The sequence below is a fragment of the Vulpes vulpes genome, chromosome 5, assembly GCF_048418805.1.
Source record: "Vulpes vulpes isolate BD-2025 chromosome 5, VulVul3, whole genome shotgun sequence".
Lineage (NCBI taxonomy): Eukaryota > Metazoa > Chordata > Mammalia > Carnivora > Canidae > Vulpes > Vulpes vulpes.
Window position 1 is genome coordinate 2871557 of NC_132784.1, and position 23877 is coordinate 2895433.

At 44.4% G+C, this 23877-nt stretch overlaps 1 protein-coding gene across 9 annotated transcripts; it reads left to right on the top strand.

Annotated features, from left to right (window-relative positions):
• Positions 1-22: 22 nt before the first annotated feature.
• On the top strand, positions 23-23428 carry AMMECR1L (AMMECR1 like). 9 transcript variants are annotated; one of them, XM_072757460.1, is made up of 10 exons: positions 241-398; positions 1908-2017; positions 7850-7939; positions 11020-11464; positions 14800-14910; positions 15217-15331; positions 15969-16059; positions 18024-18120; positions 19059-19112; positions 19815-23428. In XM_072757460.1, the coding sequence occupies exons 4-9, from the start codon at positions 11058-11060 to the stop codon at positions 19084-19086; spliced, it is 849 nt and encodes a 282-aa protein (XP_072613561.1). In that variant the 5' UTR covers positions 241-398; positions 1908-2017; positions 7850-7939; positions 11020-11057; the 3' UTR covers positions 19087-19112; positions 19815-23428. The 9 variants fall into 9 exon arrangements, with proteins under 9 accessions (XP_072613553.1, XP_072613560.1, XP_072613559.1 ...); XM_072757459.1 differs by lacking the exon at positions 7850-7939 and having other exon boundaries at positions 215-398; positions 19037-19112; XM_072757458.1 differs by lacking the exon at positions 7850-7939 and having other exon boundaries at positions 215-398.
• The last annotated feature ends 449 nt before the right edge of the window (positions 23429-23877 follow it).

Below are 23877 nucleotides of genomic sequence, written 5' to 3' on the forward strand. Positions count from 1 at the left end.
GGTCTTCGCGGCTCGCTAGAGGGCGTGTGGTCCGCTGGAGGACTCCCTACATTCCTCCTCCATTACCTCACTGCCTCCGGTGGCTGCTGGGATACTGGAGGACCCGGGTCCCGGCGCGACTCAGTCCTCCAGCCGCCCGGGGAATACCTCTAGTTCCTCCCCGCCGCCACCGCCGCCGGCCGCCCGCCGCCTCCTCCGCCGCTTCCTCCGCCCGCCGCCCGCCGCCGCCGGCCTTGTTCGCCCCGCCCCGTCCGCGCCGCGCGCCCGGCCCGCCCGCCCGCCCCGGGCCCGCTTCTCTCGGGAGCCCCCACCCAGGCGCATGGCTCCATGAAGCAGGAGGAGAGGGCAGAGCGCGAGAGGTCCCGTCCACCGCGGCTGCGTCTGGGCCAGGAGAGAAGGTGGGAAACTCGGGCTGCGCCGCGCCCTCCTCCTCCCCGCGCCGGCCCGGCTGCCCGCGGGGCCTCCTCACGCTGGGGCGAGCGCAGGGCCCGGGGCGGGGGCTCCGGGGTCAGGGCCGAGGGTCCCGGAGCGCGTGGGGGAGGGGCCGCCGGAGGCCGGGCGAGGCCGGGGCGAGGCCGGGGCAGGCCGGGGCGAGGCGGGGCGGGCGGGGCCTGCGGGCCTGCGGGCGGGTCCCCGCCGGGGGCCGGGGGCCGGGGGCCGTGCGGGGGAGGCGCTGGCGGCCGCCCGGGGGGTGAGGCGAGGCCGGGAAGGCTCGGGCGCCCTCCGCGCTCCCTCCGGCGAGCGCTGTGTGTCTCGGTAAAGTTTGGTGGTCTCCGGCGCCGCCTGGCGGCCCCCGCCCCGAGCCCCCCGCCCCGAGCCCGCCCCCGCCGCCCCCGCCGCCCCCGCCGCGGCCCGGCCTCCGGATTCCGCCCCCGCGGCCCGGCCCTCGCCGCCCGACGGCCGCTCCGGCGCCTCCCAGCTCCCCCGGCTCCCCCGGCGCCCCGTACTCTGCCCGCCACCCCCCCCAGCGCTCCTGCCCGCCTCTGCCCCTCCCCACTCCGCCGTCCGCTCTTGCCCGAGTCTTCAGGCTGCCTCTCCTCTTGCTCTTCTCTTTTCCCCCAGCCCCACCCTTTTGCACCGTAGCCCCAGCCCCAGCCCCAGCCCCATCCCCATCCCCATCGCCCTCCCCCTTAAACTCTCCTTCCCGGGCTGTGGGTTTTGCCCTTCATCCCTCGCCCTCCTCCCTTCGCTGTCCTGACCTGAACTCCTCACTTTGCCACACTCCCTCACCCTCATCCCTCCGGGCCTATCCTCTTTCACTGCCCTCTCCTTGGATAGTGTGGGTGGGGCTTGGAGTCTCCTGTTTACATCGTTGGGAATAGCTTGATTCCCTAACCCTGGGGGGGTGGGGGGTGGGGGGAGGGGGAGTTGTTGAAGAGATTCATGCACGACTAATAGTGAAGATGAAGAACTCACCAACAATTAGCACCTCCACCTGGGGTGACAAGATGGCCTGTCCCCAGGACCCTGGCGTGCTGTCCAGTAATTCTTCGACACCGTCTTTGCAGAGGACTTGAGAATATGTGTGTATTCTGAAGCCAGTGGGAGGGCCCTGAGATGGTATATCTTGGCCTGAGAGCAAGTTTTGATCTAAATTAGCGGTGGAAGAAGCTATCCCGTGCGTCTCATGTTCAGGTTCAATAAAACCTTTGATCCTCCGCGTCCTCCCTGCTTGGTGATGACACCAAGGATGAGGTGATTCAGTGCACAGGACTGCCATTGCTACCTTGTATTTAGATTTTGAAATGTTTTGAAGTAGGGAGAGCTTGTTCCTAGCTTTTGTTTTTTTTCTTTTTTTTTTCTTTTTTTTTTCTAGAAATTGCCCTATGAGTTGTGATTTTTCAAAAACCCTATCTTCTGGACCGCCTTGATTTTGTTCATTCACTGCACCTGCATTTCTATCTTAGGTACAGGAAGAAGGAATGGAATCGGAAGGAAGAAGGCTCATTTCAGAGACAAAATAGTTCCCCTCCTCTATTATAGCTGTTCCCCTGGCAATACAAACTATCTGCTTTCAGTGAGTATTATCTTGGACATATTTAGAATGTTTAGAATTTGTTGCTGTTATTGGTTTTAGCTTTGGGCTAGGGCGTCAGGATATAGGATTACTTCTTCGCTTGTATTTTTCTACTTCCTTGAGAGGGTTCTAGTATTCGTGAATTTCCTTCTACTTGCTCTCTTAAAATAATTTAAATACGTAAAAACGAGTTTATTTTTAATGATCCCATCAAAGTGACCTACATAGTGGTGTAGTATTACACTTAACCTGTATGCTTTCAGTACATAACGGTCTGGCTCCCACCCCTTCCCCCAAATTACTCATTCTTAAGACAGCCAAAGATGAAAACTCTCAGGTTAATTCAGTTTCTGATGAAGGTCAGTTATTGGGTCTCTTCCATATGGTTATAATCTTCAGAGAGTTTTGGAACATTTTGCCCTAAATCTTCTATGATGATACTATTTTCTAGAAAAACTTTTATTACTGTGCATCCCCTTGAGTTTATTAATTGTGGTATGCTAACACTTAAAAGATGTTTTTCACAGTGCTTCACATTCTGTTGGAGCCTTTATAATCCCTCTGTGAAGGAGGTAGGGACAAATATTTTCGTTTTACAAAAGAAAGAACCAAGGCCCAGAAAGATCTGGCGCTTTGCCATAGATCGCATAGTAAAGGGAGGGGATCTAAAAACAAAACATTTGGCTCCTATGTTTTTCTTTAAGCTAAGTTGAAATGAAAAGACATAGTTCTGTGCATTTTTTGTAAATTTTAAAAGCAGTTATGTAGGTAGATTTGTATTTTGTGGGGACTGCTTCTCCACCTAAGATCAAGTGTATTTTATTTGGATATGTATATGTGTGTATATTGAGGTTTCAAAAATATCAAAGTGATTATTTGAAATGATTACCAGAATGTAGGTTTTTCATCTATTTCTTGGAATGGTTATATAAGTAGGCCAGAACTACACTTCAGGTGCCATTTCCCTACTCATACGACATAATTATTAAATTGAATTTCAGTTCATCTTGCTGTCCTGAAGGAAACAACAACCCATTCCTTCTATATAAAGCTTGATTTGAACAGACATCTGGATACTACATAATAACAAGAAAAGTGGAAATTCCTTTTTTCTTTGCCTCTTTTCTACCTCCCAGATCTATTTGTTATAAGGTCATGCTCCCCAATAAGCTGTTTTGAGGCTTGTCTTCAAGAGGTCAATCTAAATTTTGTTTTTTCATCTGCAGGCTTTTTAAAATCTGGTTATTGTTTGAAACCTAACTACTTTGACAGAGAGGTTCCATTAGTACTTAATATAAATTAAGACTTCTACAATAATAGCATATTTAGCAAGTCTCATCTCTTTTTAGTGTACGTCTGTAAGTTGAAGACAGGACTCTGGTAGAATAAAAGTGTAGAGAACTCTCAGACCAGTATTCATTCTTTATATTTTCTGGCATCTCACAGTGAACAGAACAGTGGATGATTTATTAGAAGCAATTGCTCTGCAAAGAGGAAAAGCATCAAGGTCATTAGAGTTACAATTTCATGTCATCTTTTAGACTACAAGGTAGTTCTTAATAGAATTTTATTATGAGGGCATTTATTTTTCTAGATTTTCTAAGAATCCTAACCCATGTTATTTTTATAATGTACCCTATCATAGTGGTAGTATTAATAATGGCAGACATTTTAATAAATAATAGTTATATGCCAAAGAATGCTAGATGCTTTTCACGTGTTACTTATTGATGGTCACAGATAACTCTCTGTGGTATTGGGAGCCTAAATCCACAGAGATGTGACAACCTGCCCCAGTTTGCATAGCCAGTATAAGTCAGAGTTAGAATTTGAGCCTACACTGTAATCCGAAAGCCTAGGCTCTGTCCTCTGATGATGGGAGCTGCTCTGTGAAGATGGCGGTGAATTTAAGGAGCGTGAAAGGGACCCTCAGCAAGGGAGGAAGGCCATCCTGCCCAGCCAGCCAGATCCATCAGGGTGTCTTCACATCCTCTCCTCAATTACCGGTCTCAACAGCTTCTTTATAAACATCAGGAGTTTATGAGCTATCATATGCATTAACTCCTGGAATAATGAATTACTTCCCAGGAAAATAATATTCCAGTGGGTGGCTCTTAAAGCGCTCCATCATTCAAAAAAAAAAAAAAAAGAAAAGAAAAGAAAAAAACTTGTCAAGTGCTATTTAGAAGCTAGGTATGGCCGGTTAAGGGAAAGTTAAATACCACCCGAGGCTTAGTCCAGGACTGGCCAGTGACTGGTTTTAGCAATGAAAAGAGCTACAAGCATAAATCAAACGAAGAAGTTAATTTTTTTTTTTAAAGATTTTATTTATTTATTCACAAGAGACACAGAGAGAGAGAGAGGCAGAGACACAGGCAGAGGGAGAAGCAGGCTCCATACAGGGAGCCTGATGTGGGACTCGATCCGGGGACTCCAGGATCATGCCCTGGGCCAAAGGCAGGCTCTAAACCGCTGAGCCACCCAGAGATCCCCCCAAGAAGTTAATTTAAGGGATATTTGATCTAATTTTTAGAATGAATTGGCCACATTAGCTAACCTATTTAGCAATGAATTAAAGGGTTCTTTGGTTTGGGTTGAATAGAGTTGACATTGTTGCTAAGAGCATATACTTGTAATTCAGTTGCCTTCAGCTTCTAACACGCCCAACGTTCGGCATCTCAACAGTAGAACTAACGATATAAAGCTTAGTTCGTGCCATGAGCATTCTTTTTATAGAAAAGACAAACTTCAGTGAAATTACTAGGAGATCTGTAGATAAGATTGTTGGTATGTATACTCTATGCAGGGCACTGTGTTAAGTGTTGTGAAAGAAAACAAATGTCACCCAGCCTCTGAGGCTAAAGGTAATGATGTGTTCAGCGCTGGCTGGAATTGAGGTGGCTTGGAAATTCATCCAGCCCAGAGCAACAGCACTACTCAGCTTCCCCACAGAGGGAAGAAGAGTTACCTTCTTTTGTTGAGGACCCTAATAAAGGTCAGGACCCCTTAACTGTAATATGTCAGGTAAAGGGTGTGGTGACTTTTTCACCAGTGAAACATACTACATTTGACACCGTTTAGGTTAAGAGGTCTTGAAGGGAGTGGTAAAACCATGATTCCTATTGCTTTTCCAGCTTTTTGGGGAATTACGGGTATTGTCTCCATCTGGTAGAAATCCAGCTTTAACTTGTTCATTCTCATTGATTGTCTAAAGTAGATAGGCAGTAGGAAAATGAGATTGGTGCTGCTGGCTTTTAAAGTGGTCCTTGAGAGGTGCCTGGGTAGCTAGTGGGTTAAGTGTCTGACCCTTGATTTCAGTTGGAGTCATGATCTCAGGGTCCTGGGATCGAGCCCCAAGTCAGGCTCCATGCTCAGCACAGAGTCTGCTTGTCCCTCTCCCTCTGCTCCTCCTCCAATTGCCTGCTCACTCTTGCTCTCTTGCAAATTAAAAATGGCCCTTGAGGAGATCCCTGGGTGGCTCAGCAGTTTAGCACCTGCCTTCGGCCCAGGGTGTGATCCTGGAGTCCTGGGATCGAGTCCCACATCGGGCTTCCTGCATGGAGCCTGCTTCTCACTCTGCCTCTCTCTCTCTCTCTCTCTCTGTCTCTCGTGAACAAATAAATAAATAAAACCTTTTTTAAAAATGGCCCTTGAGTTTAGCTTTGAAAGAGTGAACCAACTGAAGGCTTGGAAGGGTCTCAGTGAAATGTGTGTTTGTAAAGGTGGTTGATAAATTCAGTGCTGTTTGGAACTTAAGTGGCATGGTAAGCCACACAGCCTGGAGCAACACCACTGCTGAGCGTCCCCACAGAGGGAAGAAGAGTTTTTACACCCGATTCCAATTATTTCATGAACTGACTTCATAGTATCCATTCAGGAACTCCTCTATCAAAGTACTATTGTTGGAAGTTTCCATGAGGTTTGGGGGAAGGATGAGAACAAATGCACACAGTTTTAGAAAAGATAGAGGGGCGCCTGGTGGCTCAGTGGGTTGGGTGTTTGGAGTCTTTGGATCAAGCCCCATGTCAGAGCTCTGCTCAGTGGGGAGTCTGCTTCTCCCTTTCCCACTGCCCCTCCTTGCTTATGGTTCTCACTCTTTCTCTCAAATAAAATCTTTTTTTTTTTTTTTTAATATTTATTTATTCATGAGAGACACCGAGAGAAAGAGAGAGGCAGAGACACAGGCAGATAGAGAAGCAGGCTCCATGCAGGGAGCCCAATGTGGGACTTGATCCCAGGACTCCAGGATCATGGCCTGGGCCAAAGGCAGGTGCCAAACCACCGAGCCACCCAGGGATCCCCAATAAATAAAATCTTTAAAAAAAAAAAAAAGAAACAGTAGAATAGTAGGTCATTAGGAGTATTTGATACTAGCTGGTCAGTCTGTTGTATTGAAGTGCTGTTCTGAAGTCTTTTAGGCTGTACTCTCAGAAACACAGCTGTTGGAAAAGCCAGTGTCTCTCTGATCATTGGAGGGCAATCCTGGGAGCTGAGTTGGGGACTGCATAGTTTTGGTGAGACGGCCCACTTTGTTGGAGTAGGATTAAGAGAGTCTCAAAGAGAAAGCTTTAATGTAATTTTTAGATAGTGTTGATGTTGTAAATAAGTATTTAGTCCCAGCACTCTGGTTACACTTCACATTCTTTACCTGTAATTCACTTATTATTTGCCTTTTCCTGACAAATAAGTAAAATATTGGCCCCCTTAAAAACATGTCTTCATGATAATTCAGTAGGAGGTGAGTAGGCAGGCTGTAGACGAAATGAGATTGGCCATAGGTTAAAAATTATTAGAACTGGTTCTTGGGATGCCTGAGTGGCTCAGCGGTTGAGCCTCTGCCTTTGGCTCAGGGCATGATCCCGGCGTCCTGGGATCGAGTCCCACATCGGGCTCCCTGCATGGAGCCTGCTTCTCCCTCTGCCTGTGTCTCTGCCTCTCTCTCCATGTCTCTCATGAATAAATAAATAAAACCTTTAAAAAAAAAAAAAACTGGTTCTTGGGTCCATTATACTATTCTATCTTATCTTTGAATTTTTTAATAGATTTAAATTTAGAGAATAAATTTTTGACAAAATACCTTGTAATAGACTTTTGATGCAAGAAGTATCTAATTCTGCCTTTGGTCACTAATTAAGAAGAGCAATTGAATTGTTTGCTTAGTGGCCTCCAGAGAAATGCTTGGGCCTAAGGAGCCACAAGATTTGGGTTGGTTCTATTGATTTCAAATAGTAGTTTAAGAGGGTATGGGGAATTGTTAAATGTAACCATTTGGTATCCCTTGTGATCATGCTCCACTGCAGGTTGGCACTTGGTGTGGTGCACGGGCAAAATCTTCACCTGCCTGGTTTGAAAGTAAAATACCTTGGCATGGTTTGAAAGTTCTTTCTATTGCTCCATTGTAGGGTGTTTCAGCAGTCAGGTAACTGATGATACCTGCTAAGGAACACCTCCATCACCACCATCTCATGACATTTAGCTTTTCCTTCAGGTGCTTTGGTGTAATGAGAGTGAGGTAACATTTCTTCTTTTTTTTAATCTGTTTTATCTCTGCTGCTTTGAATTTTGGGGCTTTCTGGAGACCCTGTTAACACTCCAGCTCTCCCTCAAGGTAGTCCTTCTGCTTCATTCAACAACATGTGTCTTAAGCCCCCTGCACACAGTTATGCACAAGGTAGAAAGTCTAGAGGCCAGTGACATCTGTGGACTCAAATGATGGTGGCAGGGGTACTGATAATTTTCAGGTCATGGCTGGAGATGTTGGCTTTGGGCTTAGGTCTTTTTTTAGGCCATTTTGTTTTCACTTATTAATTTGTTGGTAATCTCTATACCCAGCGTGGGGCTTGAACTCACAATCCTGAGATCAAGAGTCACATGCTCTTCCAGTTGAACCAGCCAGGTGCCCCTCCTGCTCCATTTATACTGGTAAGATTCTGTGAACTATTAGATTAGTTTTTAGTATACCCTTGAGTGTAATTTTTTTTTAACATGCCCTTAGGAAATGACTGAATCCAATGGATTATTATATTATTGGCAGACCTCATTCTTTTTCGTGGCTTGGTAGAAAGACCCAGGCCTTGGAGTCTAACAGATAGACTGTGGCCCACTTAGTGGCAGTCGGATTTTGAGCAGGTTATCTTGCTTATTAAGCCCAAAGTTCCTCCTCTGTAAAATGATAGTAACATCACCTGCCTCGCTGAACGGTTTTGAAGATTCAGTGTAATGTTTAAAGAGCACCTGTTCAGAGCAAGCATTGCCATAAGTGCTGAGTGCTTAGTGGAGTCGTGGCCCTCTAGGAATGTCCACCCGATTGGAGCAGTCTAATAATCCAAATGATAAGAGCAGCTAAATACATTGCCACCTACTACGTGCTGGGCACTATTTCAAGCACTTTATGCATATTAAACTAATTGAATTCTAAAACCCCATGAGACAAGTAGTATTGTTATTCCCATACTAAGGAAACTAAGTCATGGAGAGTTTGATCCCTGAGGAATCTGAATTTGAGTCCAGGCCATTTGGCTCTGGAGGCAGCATTTTTAACCAAGATACTCTTCCTCTTTTGACAGTCTAAACAAGAAAGATAAGTCCACAGTCAGAAACAAATTGGGGGGTGGAGGGTGTTAATTATATTAAGTACTTAAGGCTTTCTCAAAAAGAAGCCTGTGTCAAGCCAGACATTGAAGTGTACAAACAGGGATGCCTGGCTCAGCCACTGACCGCCTGCTTTCAGCCCAGGGTGTGATCCTGGAGTTCTGGGATCGAGTCCCACATCAGGCTCCCTGCAGGAAGCCTGCTTCTCTCTCTCTGCCTGTGTCTCTGCCTCTCTCGCTCTGTGTCTCTCATGAATAAATAAATAAAATCTTTAAAAAAAAAAAAAAAAGTTTACAAGCAACTTTCGTCTCACTAAGAATTGCCCTAAGTAAAAAAAAAAAAAAAAAAAAAAAAAAAGAATTGCCCTAAGTACAAAAATGTGTATTTTGTTATAGATCAGCATATATCAAGAACATAAATAATACTTGAAAATTTTGGGACTCCTGGGTGGCTCAGCAGTTGAGTGTCTGCCTTTGGCTCAGGGTGTGATCCCAGAGTTGTGGGATCGAGTCCCACATTGGGCTTCCTGCATGGAGCCTGCTTCTGCCTCTGCCTCTGCTTCTCTCTCTGTCTCTCATGAATAAATAAAACCTTTAAAAAAAAAAATACTTTGAAATTTTTGTATCTCATTCAGCCTAGAGTGACAGCTTGTTTGTGTAGAAATAATGGTTTTGCAAAAGGGTATGTAAATACCTAATTTGATTTAGAAAGGTTTTAGAATTTACAATCAAAATATTGTATTATAGAGCTGTGCACAAAAAGGCAAATTATGGGGGTGCCTGGGTGGCTCAGTCGGTTATTTGGCTCAGGTTCTGATCCCAGGGTCTTGGGAACTAGCCCCACATCAGGCTCTCTGCTGAGCAGGAAGCCTGCTTCTCCCTCTCCCTCTGCCCTCCACTTGTGCTTGCTCTGTCTCTCTGGTGTTCAGTCTCTCCTAAATAAATAAAATATTAAAAAAAAAAAAAGACAAATTATGTTTTTTTAAAAAGGCAATTATGTTATGTGTCCTAATCACAGGGAGATTTAAGTATGCTTTTTTCAAATCAACAGAATGTTATAAATTTTGGTATTAATGACTTTGAAATAACTAGGATTGGGACACCTGGGTGGCTCAGTGGTTAGGCGTCTGCCTTGGGCTCAGGGCGTGATCCTGAAGTCCTTGGGATCCAGTCCCACATCAGGCTCCCTGCATGGAGCTTGCTTCTCCCTCTGCCTACGTCTCTGAACCTCTCTCTCTCTCTCTCTCTCATGAATAAATAAAATCTAAAAAAAAATAATAACTAGTATCTATTTTCCTGATTCTATTGAATCAGAAAAAAGATTGATCTTGGCTGTGTTATAACTGTCCATTTTTACCTCAGGCTGTTTAAGAAAAAATTCCTTCCTTCCATTCACATCATCAGATGGGGTGTTCTGTTTTCCTGGCATATCCACTGCCACACTTTGTTAAGCTGAGTGGCATTGCATGCATCTGCCTTGCTGTGACAGGGTGGAAATGGCTACCTCACAAAAGGCCTGTGAAGCTTGGGTCATTTGTGTGAATAAAGGTTCCTACTAGGTTGTAACTTTTTTTGAATTGGAGTTTTGAGGGATGCCTGGGTGGTTCAGGGGTTGATTGTCTGCCTTTGGCTCAGGGCATGATCCCGAGTCCCAGGATCAAGTCCCACATTGGGCTCCCTGCATGGAGCCTGCTTCTCCCTCTGCCTATGTCTCTGCCTCTCTCTGTGTGTCTCTCATGAGTAAATAAATAAAATCTTTAAAAAGGGAGTTGAAATTAAAGGGAAAAAAAAATGAGCAAGACATTGGAGAATGCAAGCTATGAGGGTAGAAAGGTGGGACCCTTGTGTTGGAAGGTAAGTTCTTTTCAGAATGGGCAGCTAACTGCTTTTTGTATTCACTCAGGTCTAAAGTCACATGTATATAGGCTGGTGATGAGTAAAATGAGGAAAGGATATGGTTAACAAGGAAAAGCATGAAGTTTCCTCTGGGACTCTGAAAATATGGTGGTCTAATTTGGAGGCCCTAAAAGGTAGAGAAGGCAATTGATGAAGAGTCTGACAGGTCCAGTGCTATCTTGTAGTCTTGAAATGTCCTCATGCAGATCCACAATGACTGCTGCCCCACCCTTCCTTTCTGCACTGGGGAGTCCTAAGCAAGAGGGGCTGTTCATTGCCCGCCTCTGTGATGATCATAAGGCTTTATGGGAAATGAGAAGTGGTTCTTTAGGAAAAAGGAGTCCCTGGTTTGGAGCTTAAGGTCTCTTCCAGTCATACTGGTCTGCAACCCTTTGTGACCTGGTAACCTGAAAGAGAAAGAATTTGATGACTCTCCACGTAGAGTCTTTTTGATTTTTGTTTTTTTTTTCATTCTAACGTTTTCAATTAATGCTTAACTGTTCTCTTTTTGGTCAGGGTTCTGCAGCATTCCAGACCTCGAGCACTGAATCAGGATGGGAAAAAGACGTTGTGTTCCTCCACTTGAGCCCAAGTTGGCAGCAGGCTGTTGTGGGGTCAAGAAACCTAAGTTATCTGGAAGTGGAACGCACAGTCACGGGAACCAGTCCACAACTGTCCCCGGCTCTAGTTCAGGACCTCTTCAAAACCACCAGCATGTGGATGGCAGTAGTGGTCGGGAGAATGTGTCAGACTTAACTCTGGGACCTGGAAATTCTCCCATTACACGAATGAATCCCGCATCGGGAGCGCTGAGCCCTCTTCCCCGGCCCAATGGAACTGCCAACACCACCAAGAATCTGGTGGTGACTGCAGAGATGTGCTGCTACTGCTTTGACGTCCTCTACTGTCACCTCTATGGCTTCCCACAGCCACGACTTCCTAGATTCACCAATGACCCCTAGTGAGTAAATCCATCAGGTGCAGGGGACAGTGAGAAGACATAGTGACGTCTTTCTTGGGTTCTCTCTCTCTTGAGAAGGGGGGGGGGTGGCTGCCACTTACAAAGAGCTTTAGCATCGTTTGGGCAGAGAGTAATGAGAATAGGATGATGAGAAATGTCCAGACAGTATCGAGAACAGTATCTGGATTGAGTAATAGAAGAGGTCTAGGTTACACTTGAAGTATTGGCTTGTTTTTAAGCTAACGTTTTAGAAATTAGGGTTTCTTTCTTGGTTCTTCGTTTGGTTTGTTGATTTATATGGTGGAGAATAGGTGACTTAACCTTTCCAGTGGAGAAGCCACAGATCACATCATTGTGGTCCAGGTGTTGAAGTCCAAATGAATTGGAAATCTCTGGTGGCCAGGTTGAGAGTAGAAGCACTTATAATGGGAGCTGTGATGGTCTCAACAACAAGGGTCTCATCCCTTCCTTTGTTCCATCAGTTCCCCCATGGCTTCTTCCACCCACCCCACCAAGAATGTCAGGTTCTGCTGTACTGTGTTTAGTTCAAGACTCTATCATTTGTCCTAAGCTCTCTGAAGGTGTCAGTGACTTAAATAAGTTTATGTGTAGAGTGAAGAAATCCATGACAGAGTTTTCTTCTTCTTCAGAATTGAAAGCAACTCTGATCTGGCTTTTTTTTTTTTTTTTTTAATTTTAGGTACTTAACATACAGTGCAGTATTGGTTTCTGGAGTAGAATTCAGTGATTCATCACTTATATACAATCCCATTGCTCAATATCACAAATGCCCCCCTTCCTTAAGATTTATTTATTTATTTTAGAGTATGTGAGCTTGGGAGGGGCACAGGGAGAGAGAAGGACACAGGGAAACTCCCAAGCTGACTTCCCCCCCACCAGCCAAAACCAAGGAGTTGGTTGCTTAGCCAACTGAGCCACCCAGGTGCCTTACAAGTGCCCTCCTTAATATTCATGACCCATTTGACCCATTCCCACACCTAACTCCCTTTATTATCCCTTAGTTTGTTCTCTATGGTTAAGAGTCTTTTAGGGCTTATTTCCCTCCTCCTTCCCATATGTTCATCTGTTGTCTTTCTTAAATTCCACATATGAGTGAGATTATATGGTATTTTGTCTTTCTCTGACCAACTTACTTCACTTAGGTTAATACACTCTGGCTCCATCTATGTCATTGCAAATGGCAAGGTTTCATTCTTTTTGATGGCTAATATTCCGGGTGTGTGTGTGTGTATACACACTATATCATCTTTATCATTATCAGTTAGTGGACATGTGTGGGCTCTCTCCATAGTTTAGCTATTGTTTTTTTTTTTTTTTAAGATTTTATTTATTCATGAGAGACACAGAGAGAGGGAGAGGCAGAGACACAGGCAAAGGGAGAAGCAGGCTCCATGAAGGGAGCCGGACATGGAACTTGATCCCGGGTCTCCAGAATCACACCCTGGGCTGAAGGCGGTGCTAAACCGCTGAGCCACCCGGGCTGCCCAAGATTTTATTTTTTAAGTAGTTTCCATACCCAACTCAGGGTTGGAGCTCACAACCCTTAGATCAAAAGTCACACATTCCACTGACTCAGCCAGCCAGGCACCCTTGAACTGGCTTTAAGAAAGTACTGAAGAGATGCTTTCGGAGATTTCATTGACCTAAGATCATTTATTCTGCAACTGTTAATGCCATATTAGAGCAACACATAGCCCCACTGGTCAGGGAGTGGAGAGGTTATGAAGAAAAAATCCTCACTTTTGGGCGACTTGCCAAGTTGGCAAATCACACACACAAAGCTAAACAATGTGTTTGGCATACTTCTGTGGGCAGAAGTAGAGGGGAAGTTACTCCTATGTGATTGTGTCAGAGGAGAGAAACTGTAGAGAAAAAATGTGCTAACTTTTTAGGAAGTATTGTCATGGGATACCGTGGTCAGAAAATTTCTGATTGAACAGATGAAGATCCTAAGCCTTTATCCTAAATAAGATCAAGTTTGTCCCACCGAAAAGAAGGATGTGGATTTGGAAGAGTGAGTGGTGGCTGCAGTGTTACAGGGAGAGGGTTGTTGTTTGTATTCAGGGGCTTATATTTCCATTCTACAGACAGTGGAATTCTTTTTTTTTTTTTTTTAAAGATTTTATTTATTCATTCATAGAGACACAGAGAGAGAGAGAGGCAGAGACACAGGCAGAGGGAGAAGGCTCCATGCAGAGAGCCCGATGTGGGACTCGATCCAGGATCTCCAGGATCACTTCCTGGGCTGCAGGTGGTGCCAAACCACTGCGCCACCGGGGCTGCCCAGACAGTGGAATCCTTGAGGGGTTTTGAGTAGGTTTTGGGACAATAACTTTGGGTGCTGTTCAGGCATTTACTGGAGGGAAAAGATAGGCTGCAGATCTGCTTTAAAACAGTAATCAAAGTAAACAGCTTTAAAAATTTAAGTTGCTGGGCAGCCCGGGTCGCTCAGCGGTTTAACGCCGCCTTCAGTCCAGGGCCTGATCCTGGAGACCAGGGATCGAGTCCCACGTCAGGCTCCCTGCATGGAGCCTGCTTCTCCCTCTGCCTGTGTCTCTGCTTCTCTCTCTCTCTCTCTCTCTCTCTCTCTCTGTCTCTCATGAATAAATAAAATCTTTAAAAAATAAAAAAAAAGAAACTAAAATTTAAGTTGCTTTTTAGATTTTGCTCTAAAAAATAACCTCATCTGAGTATAGAGGAAGTATCAGGATGAAGGGACAGTTCCATAACCTGTTTCTAAAAAGTCTGTTACCACCAATCTAATGACTTTGGTCTAGAAGCAGAAAGTGGCAACTTTTACTAATAATACGATTTCTTGCAGAGACATTGGAGCAGGACAAAGGGCAGAGATAATTATTGGAATAATGGGAGGTTATGTGGAATGAGGAGAAAGTATGCAGGCCCAGTGTCTTCATGAAGGATGTAACTGGGGAACATGGACACTCCCAGAAATAGAATAAAGAAGAAGAGAAAGACATGGAAATTAGAAGTTGGGTGCTGGGCAGAGGAATAGGAAAGTAGCACAATTGAGAGTGAATTAAACCTATCAGCAAGGACCACAGGAAGGGCTACACAGAGTGCCTTTCTTTATGCTGCCTTGTCTTTTCTCTCTCTCTCTCTCTCTCTCTCTCTCTCTCTTTCTCTTCCATCCACAGACTGCACAATTCCCAGAAAGACAGAGTCCTTTGCATAGCCACAATTCAGAAAACGATCCTTTTTGGGGAATAACGGAAATGAATAGGGCAAAACAAAAGTTTTGTTCTTATTCATGATAGATTTGGGGCTGGAGAATGTTTTTTGCTTTCCTTTTGTAGTCCACTCTTTGTGACATGGAAGACAGGGCGGGACAAGCGGCTTCGTGGCTGCATCGGGACCTTCTCAGCCATGAATCTTCATTCAGGACTCAGGGAATACACGTTAACCAGGTAATGACACCAGACATAAGCTCTGTAGATAAATTGACTAGAATTGAAAACAACTGCTTGACTTTGTTTCTTCTAAGTGATGAAGTTTGAGTGTTCTCTTTTTGGTAATCAGGAAGTATGGGACTTTAATCTGGTGAGTCACTTATCAGTTGTGTAGGCAATTAATAGCATCAAGTTATTTTTAGCATATTAGTGCTGATGGATAATCAATATTCTCTGCATAGCTCAGGATTCATAAGTATTCGGGCACGTAATGTTGGCTTCTGGCTCCAGAGCAGCCTCACTTTGTTTTCTGTCCCCCTCCAGTGCACTTAAGGACAGCCGATTTCCCCCCCTGACCCGAGAGGAGCTGCCTAAACTTTTCTGCTCTGTCTCCCTCCTTACTAACTTTGAGGATGCCAGTGATTACCTGGACTGGGAGGTGAGAACAGCCGCATTTGGAACTCTGCATCTCTCGTTGCATTTGGGTTCGGGTTAGTACATGGTAATGTATCTCCTTCATTGAGAGAGGGTATAAGAATGTGAAAGCTGAGTTTGGAAGCAGTTGGGGGCCACATAGGTGACAGGAAAGGTGCTGTGATCCTAGAAGTAGGAAAAAACGTGAAATCTTCTTTTCCCGTGTCTTCCCAGTCCACTCTGTTCCATAGCCTTCTCCCACGTCTAATAGGAAATGATACTGGGGATAAAGAGAGCATTCCAGATCCCTCTTGGTAAGCCCTTGAGTAAAAGTTGTTATGAGGAGTTATGAGCCTAGATCAAAACCCTGTTGTCTGTTTAATGGAATAGATTAAAGATGGAATACTCCAGATTATTGGATGAGCTGTTAAAAGAACCCTTATACTTGGGAGAGGTGGCTACATGTAAACGTGTTGCTTCCCTTAAGCTAAAGTTACTTTGGCTTCTATACCTAAGGGGAAAGAGTTAGTCATGGAAAGCAGTAGGTTCTTCTTTTCTCAGACTCGGAGCAAGCTGGTCAGGGGACAATGTCAATATAATGTGGATGTTTGAAGTTCCATTAGAGTAAGTAAATGCCCTTCATTTGGTTACTTTTTCTGTAGGTAGGGGTCCATGGGATTCGAATTGAATTCATCAATGAAAAAGGCGTCAAACGTACAGCCACATATTTACCTGAGGTTGCTAAGGAACAAGGTAAGTTGGACAAATGGCATTTCAATGAAGGATACTTATTCATAGTGTTGCCATGTAAAGGCAGGAAAGTGGGATGTGTTGTCTTTCAGCCTAACTGCAACTAAGAATAAGTGCCTTTCTTCCTCTTATTGTTTATCAAAGTCTTACAGGATGTGAAATAAACTCCCCCAAAATGCAAGAGCTGGGGAAGAACAGGGGTAAAGATTTGGCCTTACTCACACCCTCATTTCACTTTCTCAGTGAAAAGTTTTGTTCCTTGGCCCCCAAAACTAGTGGTAATTGTAGCAAAGTTCCAGCAACCAACTGGACCATGTTATGGAGTTCATTGTAAAGGGGACTTGCCCATACCAGTGGATTTTGAATTTTATTGGTCTTTAATTATTAAACAATGTTATACTTGGGAAAACAAAACATAATCTTTTTTTTTTTTAAGAACTTGGTAGTTAAAAAGTTTTTATAATGGGACAGTAAAGGTAGGAGGTGGGTAGGGTAGGTTTTCTCTTTATTTTTTTATTTTTTATTGGTGTTCAATTTGCCAACATACAGAATAACACCCAGTGCTCATCCCGTCAAGTGCCACCCTCAGTGCCCGTCACCCAGTCACCCCCACCCCCCGCCCTCCTCCTCTTCCACCACCCCTAGTTCGTTTCCCAGAGTTAGTAGTCTTTATGTTCTGTCTCCCTTTCTGATATTTCCTGCCCATTTCTTCTCCCTTCCCTTGTATTCCCTTTCACTATTATTTATATTCCCCAAATGAATGAGAACATACAATGTTTGTCCTTCTCCGATTGACTCATTTCACTCAGCATAATACCCTCCAGTTCCATCCACGTTGAAGCAAATGGTGGGTATTTGTCGTTTCTAATGGCTGAGGAATATTCCATTGTATACATAGACCACAGCTTCTTTATCCATCATCTTTCGATGGACACCGAGGCTCCTCCCACAGTTTGGCTATTGTAGGTTTTCTCTTTAAAAGAATGTTTAGGAGAATACCTTTTAGTGTTTCTATGGTATGTAACCCAGTTTTCTTTCTTTTCTCTCTTCTCCTCGTCCCTCTCACCCTCCTTTCCTCCTTTCTTGTCTGTTTCTGAAAGTAATACGTAAAACACACAGTGTGAACCTAGAGTAGAGAGAAACATCCAGTTCACTGTATCAATGAACTAATTTTGTGGAGAGTGGTTGCCTTCATTGGTTTCCATCATGGTTGTGTTTAAACTTTTTCAGAAGTAGTGTGGGTGTGGCATAAAAGGGAAGCCTTTTGGCCACTTTGAGGCCGTAAGTCTAACATTTTTTTATAAGGAGAAACACCATCAATATTTCCCAATAGTGAGATGTGGTGATAATATAGATAATCAGATTATCTGTGCCGTTTGAAAATTGATTAGCAAAATTTAAAAATTGGATGTAATTTAGGGGTTTCTTTTTGGTTTTCAGTTCTGATGTGTTTGGTTTTATCTGTTAAAAATGTGCAGGAACAACACAGCAATGTATACATGAACACCATTTCTGTCCTTCATGAAGGAATAGCTTTCTTCCTGCTATCAGTTCTCTGTAATAGAAAACAGGACTCCCAGAAATGATCAAAATAAAGGAAGGCCACAAAAAGGAAATGCAGGCTGCAGAATTTGAATTCTTCCCTCTCATAGAATAGCCTTGGTTACCAGTAGTAGGCCTGCAGGCCAGTTTTAAGTTGAGACCATGTTTGTTCCTAGATGATTATACTGGGATCACATCTGACAGGAAAAACACAGGAACAGGGCCGGGGGACAGCCATTATGGTGTATGTCAGGTTATTGTCTCATGTCTCAGAGATTCTACTTGGATATCAGTGAGGCAGAAGGGGCTCTAGGGAGATCACTTTGACCCTAGCAGATCTGGCTGCTTCTCTTTTCTTGCTGTGTGAGAACATACCCTACTCTTGTGTCATTGTGCACTGATCTCAGTGTGCCTCTCCTCCTCAGACTGGGATCAGATCCAGACAATAGACTCCTTGCTCAGGAAAGGTGGCTTTAAGGCTCCAATTACCAGTGAATTCAGAAAAACGATCAAACTTACCAGGTAACCCACTGTCTCATTTTCCTTGTCATTTTAATTTAGTTTGGGTTGGATGGAGGATACTTTTGTTGGAAAGGGCTAGAAAAAAATTTCTCTGCTAATGTCCCTAAACTAAAGAAATATGGGTCAGATTTAAGCTGGGAGGAAGCAGTGGCAGCAAAGGCAAGACTTCCCAGCATCCTGGGCATCTCTGCAGCTGAGCTGATGGCAGAGCCCGAGCAGAGTTTAGGCGGTGATCAGGTGGTGGATGTCTTTGCCAGACCCACTGGTCGGGAGGATAAGAGGGCAGACCAAGGTCAGCAACAAAGGCTCTCAGTGCAGAGGTCCAGGGTCAGTTGAAGTCACCAGCAGTCATGTGGCAGGGGATACAGGTGCCTTGTTAACAGAATAGGGAGACAGTGCTTTTTACAGAGCGTTAGAAGGAAACACCCAGCTTGTTGGGGGAGGCTGTCTCTTGTAGTAGAAGTACAGGGACTTGGGAGTCTGAATCCCGGCACCACCGCTGCCTGACTGTGCCTCTGGGCAGGGTGGAGTGGCAAGGGGTGGGGTGGTTTTCCTGTATGTAAGAAGTGAATGATAATGCCTTGGGGTTGTTTTAGAGTGTGGTAAGGTAATGTATGAAGAATTTCTAGCCCAGGGCCAGGCAATAATTATAGGTGGTCAGTAGATGTCAGTTCTCTTGCCATCCCTACTGAAATCGGAAACACTGAGAGGTTTAGCTTCTGTGGGCTTCTGTGGGCCTCTTTTGGCCTCCTCATCTGTAAAATACTGAATAATCATACTAACCTCACAGGTCTATTTGGAAGATAACCCAGTGTTTTTGAAATGCTTTGGATTCCAAAAAAAAAAAGAAAAAGAAAAAAAAACTTCAAATACAAAGCATTATTATTATTATTATTATTATAATTTATTTGAACAGCCATTTCCCTGTCAAAATTCAGGAATAATCACCTTGCAGTGGAGGAGTGATTACAGTGGGAAAGAGATGGCTCTGGGTAAGGATTGTCACACCCAGCTCCTGTGGTCTGTAGTAGGCTCCATAGGTTTGTAACACCCCATGCTTCGCATCCTGACTCATGGCTCTTTCCAGAGCAAAGCCAAAGTGCTATGAATTCTGTTCTGATGACCCTGTGATATGATATGGCATATTCATCTGGGAATTGAGACCCGTCCTATATAGCCCCAGGATCCTTTAACCTGCTTCATCAGAATTTGACTCAGAATTAGGTACCTGTGCCCCTTTTAGTTATAAATAACTTGTTTGTTGCTTTTCCACAAATTGAGGTTGCATTTCTGTCAAATTTATCACATTTTATGCAGTAGATACGCAGTTTGCACTGGGCATTGGTATAGCCATCTTCCAATCTGCCACCCGTGTAATTTGACCTTGACATTCTTCATGCAGACCCCAGTAGCAGATTGCTTAAGAGCAGCCTGATGATAAGTAGTGTTTAAAGGTGGGATGTGCAGAAAATACATTCTCGGGGTGAATTGTGATTGTGCTTTTTCATCTTGTTCATTTGTAATAACAACATTGTTTTCTTGTGCTGTCTTTCATTTTCTGTAAGTAAGATTGCTCTTGGTCTTCCATTTTATTCTTTCAAAATGTGGAATAAGCTTTTGGTTTTCTCTGCTGAGTGACTTTACAAGATGAAGGATTTGAGGTTCCTAATACCCTTTCCTATTTCCTTACGCAGGTACCGAAGTGAGAAGGTGACAATCAGTTATGCAGAGTATATTGCTTCTCGACAGCACTGTTTCCAGAATGGCACTCTTCATGCCCCGCCCCTCTACAATCATTACTCCTGACACACGGCTGCATGACCAGTCCCACCCCCCTGTGGCCACCAATGGCTATGACATCATTGGAGCAGATGCCTCCTCTTCCTGGTCCAGTTACTTCTATTACTGCACCATTTTATGATGCTAGCTTCCGTTGCCAAGTCTGCCTCCAGCTGACTGAGAGGGAGGGGTTGTACTGAATGAAACAGAACTTGAGGGGCCCAAGCCTTATCTCAGCCTTTCCTCAATATGGGGTTCCGTTGGATTGGGGCTCCTCCATGACTAGTGAGAATTACCGTGTGGGTTCAGAAGACCCTTGGCATGCAGGTGCCACTGGTGATTTGCCACCTGTGTGGTGGCCACACAGTGGAAGCCAGAATTGGTGGTCCATGAAGGCTTACCCCACACACACCCCTACAGACTCCCCAGATCAAGTAGATGTATTCCCCTGGCAGTCTGGGCAACGGAGACCAACAAGAAACATTTTTAGGTTGTTTTAAATTCCTTTTTTAAACTTCCAGTTTATTGCGTACCAAGAGTTGATCACAACCTCCATGCTTCATAAGCGGACGCCATGTTAGGGTTAAACGTGGGCACCATGAGTCCTCTGAGGCTCCTGGACAGAGACCCACATCAAGATCGGAAGCCCTTTGGATGGCGTTGTAGATCTCATTGCTCAATTAGCCTCGAAGGTTTTAATTCTCATCCCACTTTCAGTTGGATTTTCTGGCACTCTTCCTGCATTGAGTCTCCTGGTATATTGAACAGAGCTCTGTGGTGTAGCCTGCTGAGGACTGGACTGGGATGCCCATAGGAGGTCCTGAAATCATCGCTGCGTGCAGTGAGAAAGGAGAGACCTCTTCCTTACCACCCGGCTACCTCACTCCTCTACTGGTAGCAGTGCCTATAGCTGGATCTAGGTTCTCAGAAGGTATAGATGTTCCAACAAGCACTTGGGCTGGGCTTTAGAAGGACATGTTATCATAGGAGAAAATCCAGGGTCTCCGAGCTGTTTTCCTTTTCAAGCAGACATCCCGAGGGACCTTTAAGCAGAGAAGTTCTTTTGTCTAGTTTGCCTGGAGAAGTGGGAAGACTGTTGCTGTTTCAGTCCTTTCCAGGACTTTAGAACAAAGCTGTGTAATTAAGATGAAATCTTTATCTTGCCTAACATGCTGGGAATCTTCATCCCACCATGGCAAAGTTCCAAATGGTTCATTGTATTCTAGGTCATTCAGACTTTCTTGTGGCATATTTCCCTTCCCCATTGTTGCTGATTCCAAATAGCTGTCAGCAAGTTTCTCCTCCCTCTTGCCTATTCTTCCCTCATTTGGTGGCAGAGTTCATAGAAGCTGGGGACTTGGAAGATGCTTTGGAAACATTGTCACAGAGGTACTGCTGAAAGGATTCACAGGAAGAGGTGGCCAGTTGGAAGAAAGGACCCAGAGGGTGATACACTGGTTTTCAACAACATGCTTAGAGAACTCTTGAAGCGGATTGGGTGTCAATCCAGTGAACACAATTGTTTTGATTTAATTTATTTTTCAAAGTTTATGTGGTGGTGGTGTGGCTTTCCAAAATGGGCAAATATCCAAATCAAAAGAAATTTTTTAGTTTTCTTCTGCCAGGAATGGAGGAGGGGGAATAGAGACATAATCCAAGAAACGACACACGTGCCTTTCTAGGCATTGCTGGCTCATTTCTTGGGAGAAATGGATGAGGGTGAGCAGATTTGCTTGGCAAATCCTCTGTTATTCATGAGGATACAGAATGTGCAAGGGAAGTGGGCTGACCTCAGGATGCCCATGTCCAGCCGCACCACACCATCTTACGTCGTGCTGCCTTCTCGCATCCTGCCACTTTTCCCTTGCAAGGTTAATGAAAAAAAGCTTTTGAAGATGAAGGGATTATTTCGTGATTTCCTGCTGCTGAGAATAATAAATGTCTTGTTACAAACAAATGTGACGATAGTTACTCTTAGGTGCCATGGATTGATGTCAGGGTGGTCAGCTCTGGACTAAACCACCCACCTCCAATTTGTACAACAGTATTGATACATAGGGCTACACTCATTACTGTTCAAATGTTCTGTGTTAAAAGTTGTGTTTAATTTCTAAAGATTAAAAAAGCAAAAAAATTGGTGCTAAACTTTCACCCCTGAGCACGCTCAGTGAGACTGGTCATGCAAGCATTTACTACAGTGCCATGTTCTTCAAGCCTATTTTTTTCTTGTAGAATTGTTGCCCTATTTGTCTTCCCCAATGTATAGTATGTTTTTTATTTTATTTTATTGAGGGTGGGGTAGGATACCTGCCATTTAAGTAAGTGAACAGAAATTTTACAAACCCACGAAATGGGGAGAAAAAAATCAGTGCACAAGAATTGGGCTGAGTTAGCCCAGCACCACACTGAAGTGGGCTCAGTGGTTTTGGAGTGAAGAAGCCTTACTCCCTGCACATTCCCTCATGCTCCCATACAAGTCCAGCAATGGAGATGCTCAGGTCCCTCTGGCCTTGTCAGGGGGACTCAGGAGTTGACCAAGGAAAACCATTTGGCCCCGTGAGGAATGCCAGTGTTGGTGTCTGTCCTGAATGGGGCCTAGTCAGGAAACGGTCTGGAAGTGTACGGTCACGGTCACCTCATGAAGATGTGTGGCAGGTGGCTCTCAGGAAAAAATACTAAGTCTGGATCATCCATGTGGCAGCTTTGCATAGGGAGATGACGGCTCCGAACTAGGACTGAACTGCCTTCCACACGCTTGACCAAAGCAGTGATGAAGGTGGCTGGTACACGTGGTGGGAGTGGCAGGTCCGAAAAGAAGAGAATGTTTTCTGCTTGGTGTTTACTTTGTTTTGGGGCACTGCTCTAGCTGAGCAGTAGGTAATTGCTGTTAAGGAGCCAGCCCGCATGGGCTGCTTCGGTTTGGAGTTCGTTTCATCCCTAGCTGTGAGTGCCTTTTGGTCTGGAAAGTTGGCTTGTCTCATGATACCCACAGCTAGGACATTCTCACTGTAATTATGAATTGTCCTTGTTTTATGTTAATTAAAAGAGAATGTCTTTGATCATTAGGATTTGTCGGTGTTGGATTGTTTCCACTGTGAGGTTCTTAAACTTTTTCGCTTCATAATATTAAAGCAACTCATGTTAGAGACCCTTTCAACGTGAAAGGTTTGTAGTTGAGACATTACATATATTTTATTGTTTATAATAAAAATCATCTATACAGAAGTCCTGGGTGTTAATTTTAATATTTGCACAACCTGTTTTCCATGATATGTTAACACCTACACTTTCACTAACTGTTGATGCTGTTTTCTATTGAAATTCTGGAGCCTAGGGAGCTATGTGTTCGTTTTGTTTATTTTCATTCTTACTTTCCTGAAGCAAGAGACTTTGTATGGCCTTCAGTGCAAAGACTTCAGACCAATTCTTTGTATTACACTTGGTTGCCTCTTGGCTATATAACTTCTGAGTGCAAATCATTGAACTCTTTAACGAAGTATTGTAGAGAATAAATCATAATGGGTAAAAATTGTTCTTTGTCCTGACTTTTTTTTAAGGTTTATTTCAGTAATCTCTCCACCCAATGTGAGGCTCAAACCCACCACCCTAAGACCAAGAGTCGCATACTCCTCCAGCTGAGCCAGCCAGGCACCCCTAACAATCTTTTTAAGCTTTTGTTAGAGCATGTGCATAATCCGGGCACGGGGAGGGGGAAAGTGGCAGGGAGAAGCAGGCTTCCCTTGAAGAAGGGAGCCTAGTGCAAGGCTCAATCCTAGGATCCTGGGATCATGATCTAAACCTGACCATAGGCAGACACTTAACCAACTGAGCCACCCAGGTCCCCCAATCTTATTTTTGGAAGACCACCAGATGGTATTTTTTAGCCTGTGTATTTTGTGTGGTGTCCGTGATCCTCAACATACTTTTTTTATTTGCGCTTGTATTTTTTTGGGCAATGCCACTGGCTTTTTTAGAACC

Excerpts from the sequence above, each read along its gene's own strand:
- AMMECR1L (XM_072757452.1), top strand. The coding sequence starts at position 11,058 with ATGGGAAAAAGACGTTGTGTTCCTCCACTTGAGCCCAAGTTGGCAGCA. Across the intron at positions 16,060-18,023 it reads TGAGGTTGCTAAGGAACAAG|ACTGGGATCAGATCCAGACA; the intron begins GTAAGTTGGACA and ends TCTCCTCCTCAG. Across the intron at positions 18,121-19,814 it reads AAAACGATCAAACTTACCAG|GTACCGAAGTGAGAAGGTGA; the intron begins GTAACCCACTGT and ends TTCCTTACGCAG.